This window comes from Aphis gossypii, unplaced genomic scaffold (genome assembly GCF_020184175.1).
Source record: "Aphis gossypii isolate Hap1 unplaced genomic scaffold, ASM2018417v2 Contig01139, whole genome shotgun sequence".
Taxonomy (NCBI): Eukaryota; Metazoa; Arthropoda; class Insecta; order Hemiptera; family Aphididae; genus Aphis; species Aphis gossypii.
The window spans coordinates 5,251-7,871 of NW_026083480.1; the positions used below are offsets into that span (position 1 = coordinate 5,251).

The 2,621-nt window shown below is 32.1% G+C and overlaps 1 protein-coding gene across 1 annotated transcript; it reads left to right on the forward strand.

The window, feature by feature from the left end:
- The first annotated feature begins 261 nt into the window (after window positions 1-261).
- Window positions 262-2,137, forward strand: LOC126555816 (zinc finger MYM-type protein 1-like). Its single transcript, XM_050210693.1, has 3 exons — window positions 262-598; window positions 662-1,437; window positions 2,075-2,137. Exons 1-3 carry the CDS (start codon window positions 262-264, stop codon window positions 2,135-2,137), a joined length of 1,176 nt encoding a protein of 391 aa, XP_050066650.1.
- The last annotated feature ends 484 nt before the right edge of the window (window positions 2,138-2,621 follow it).

Below are 2,621 nucleotides of genomic sequence, written 5' to 3' on the forward strand. Positions count from 1 at the left end.
GGCCGACGCCGGCCGGCAAAATCCGGTCGTCTATTTGGGCCCTTAGGGGACATAAAGAAAGGGAAGAGGATAGCAATAGAGGAATGTTTTTAGAGCTTGCATGTTTATTAAAAAAGTATGATCCAACATTAAAAAAACAAAAAAGGACCACAGAATGCAACCTATATGAGTAATCTCATTCAAAATGATTTGATTAGTTCTCTACATTCTGTTCTAAAAACACAATTAGTATTGTCTTTAAAAAACAAGAAAATATCCATTATGGCTGATGAAACAAGCGACTGCGGCCATCATGAGCAGATATCAGTTATAGTCAGATTTTATGATGAATCACTAAATAAACCAGTTGAATATTTTGTCTGTATGCAACGTCTTACAGCTGTAGATGCACAATCTATTTTTAATTCACTGGATGGGATTGTAGTAAACCAATTAGGTCTAAGCTGGCTAGATATTATAGCCGTGTGCTTTGATGGAGTATCTACCATGGCAGGAAACATAAATGGTGTTCAAGCTAAATGCAAAGAAAAAAATTCAAAAATATTTTATGTTCATTGCCATGCTCACTGTTTGAACCTGGTATTAATAGATTCTATAGGTCGATCAAATTGTATAGTTTTTGATTTTTTTGGTACTTTACAATTTTTATATGCATTTATAGAAGCCAGTTGTATCCGTCATTCTATATTAGAAACTGTAGCAAACCAAATAAATTTAAAATTAAAAACTTTGAAATCGATTTCGACAACAAGATGGGCATGTCGATATGAAGCTGTAGCAGCAGTAAAAAATAATTACACAGCAATAATCATTGCTATCCAAACGATTTGTGATACAACCAAACAATCCGAAGTTAGAGCAAAATCTAGAGGTTTAATTTTGCAATTAAAAACTTTTGATTTTATATTTGCTTTAAATATGCTTCATCCTATACTATTATTAATTGTCAAAGTTAACTCGTGTTTACAAGCTGAAGAATTAAATCTATTAACATCTACAAATTTGATTCAATCTTTAAAACAAAAATTATACCAGTTAAGATCAGATCCTACATTTTTTAATGATATTTATTGTGACACTGTAAAGCATTGTGAAGAAAATAAAGTGGCGATACCCAAAGTAAGAAAACGTAAAATATCTACAAAAATTGATTATTCTGCAAACAATCAATACTTTGCTGATACGAAAGAAAAAGAATTGAGAGTTTCATGTTTTAATGTTGTTCTAGATGATTTACTTAACGGCTTAAATAATCGCTTTAATCAAGAAACTTTAAATCTTATCCTTGCCGTAGGAAATGTTTTAAAGCTTGAACCAACTAAAGAAAATCTTCTGTGCTTAGAAAGTGCTTTTGAAGTTGACAGCAACGATTTAAATGGGGAAATTCAACTTCTACGAAATATACCTGGTGTTCCATTAGGTTCCACTACAAAAACAGTATTTCATTGGATTGAATTTCTTAATCAAAATAACCAAAAAAATATTTTTTTTGGAATTTCACAAAGTTATTGTACTTTTTAGCAGTTTAGCACAATACCTGTAACTAGTTGTTCTTGTGAGAGGGCATTTTCGAAATTAACAATGGTCAAATCGAAACTTCGCAGTACTATGACTCAACAAAGACTGGATTCATTAATGTTTTTATTTATTGAACAGCAAATGACAAATAATATAAACTATGACGACGTAATTGAAGAATTTAAAGTCATGACACCATCAAAACGTCGTCTCGAGTTATAAGTAAATTTAATTTTCATAAATAGTTTTTAAAAAAAAGTGTAATAATTATTTGTACCTACTAAAATGTTTTATCAAAAAAAATAAATATCTAGAATAAAATGTTTATTAAAGTTTTATTATGAAATTTTTCTTGGCCATACCTGCGAACGAATCCTAGATACGGCTATGTATACATTCACGTATAAAACACATACATTCGCGTATAAAACATATACATAAATGTGTAAAACATATACATACATGCATACTTTTAGCAGGATACGGAGTCAAATACTAAAGCGATTGAATTGTTCAATATAATTAGATGTTTATTCAATAAAAATATATTGTACAGGTTGTAGTAACCAGTGATGGTTGCTGCACGCTTCTTTTACGACGAATGCACGTTCCGTCGTAGGTTAGAGAGATGGGGTATATAAGTTAACAATAGATTAATAAGATAATTGATACGTTTATTAACTTGTTAAAACAATAAATGAAAAGGCTTTCGTTAGCGTAAGCACAAGTACTTAACTACCGGAGAGCAAGTGACAACACTGACTAAGTCTAACTGACTCTAACTAACTCTAATTAAATCTATGTTGAGGACTCATATTTATATGGAACATGCCGTGATGGAGAAGAGGATGATCTACGTCTATGAAATAGCGTGATGTGTCTAATCCAATCAGGAAACAGCATCAGTGGTCCGACTCGGTGGTGTGATATAGTTCTAGGCCACTGGACTTTAGAACTAACTACGTTTTTATACTAAAAACGTCAGTTTACTACATTCCTCCCCTATAAGACGATACTCCGTATCACATCGGGGTGGGGTACACGGAATACCTTGTCTTGATCTGAGGTGCGGATGGCAATGGAATAATGTCGTCCTTGATCTG